The sequence below is a fragment of the Aplysia californica genome, unplaced genomic scaffold (genome assembly GCF_000002075.1).
Source record: "Aplysia californica isolate F4 #8 unplaced genomic scaffold, AplCal3.0 scaffold00132, whole genome shotgun sequence".
Classification (NCBI taxonomy): domain Eukaryota; kingdom Metazoa; phylum Mollusca; class Gastropoda; order Aplysiida; family Aplysiidae; genus Aplysia; species Aplysia californica.
In genome coordinates this window covers 1,011,870-1,012,574 of record NW_004797402.1, presented here as the reverse complement: position 1 = coordinate 1,012,574, position 705 = coordinate 1,011,870, and the positions used below count along the sequence as shown (strand labels likewise).

General features: G+C 44.4%; 1 protein-coding gene across 1 annotated transcript in view; it reads left to right on the top strand.

Moving 5' to 3' along the window:
• Positions 1-229: 229 nt before the first annotated feature.
• Positions 230-705, top strand: part of LOC101861806 — a gene marked incomplete at its 5' end in the record, with an annotated part of 7,548 nt that continues 7,072 nt past the window's right edge. The window contains 1 exon segment of the mRNA XM_013081473.2: positions 230-370. Coding sequence (XP_012936927.1) covers positions 261-370 — 110 coding nt within the window.

Below are 705 nucleotides of genomic sequence, written 5' to 3'. Positions count from 1 at the left end.
ATGTTTGTCTCTCTCTTGTGAACAGCCAATTCCGGGGTGCCTTGATAGTCGAAGCAGACTTTGTGCTGTTGAGGCTAGAGAGGTGAGCAGAGTCTCTGTTGACATCCACCCCTTGGCGCTCATATGACGTCATGCAGTTGCAAGTGCCGTAAAACCTTACTAAAGCAAACAAAACATAGTTTTACGTGAATGAACTGGGTGATTCTCTTTTATTTTTTAAAATTCAGAGCACTTCTCCAACTCCGTGGTCAAACCTGAGGATGAAAGTTCCAGTGATCAGCGCGGTGTCGCTGCTGCTGGGGGTTCTCCTGACCTTTTGTGTTGAAGCAGCGACGATCCCGATAACCATTAAAGAAAAATGGTACTATAGGTAATACATCTTCTTCTTCTTCTTCTTCTCGATCGCATCACACTTGAAGTCTGGTATCTGTCATAAACTGGGCCGTCCTGCTCAGTTCATCTGTCGGCCGGTATAGCTTCTCTTGTAGCGTCAGTGGGGTTGGCCACGTTTCCTGTCTCAGGGCCCTGTGTGTCTTGCAGTGCTGAAGGACGTGTTCAACGGTTTGGTCCGCCTCTCCACACTGACATTTTGGTGATTATACTAGTTTAAAACATTTGTACATATGTTGTCTCAGTCTTGTGTGTTGTGTCCTTAGTCTGAAGATCATCACTTGTAGGTAATACATAATAATAATAATAATAATA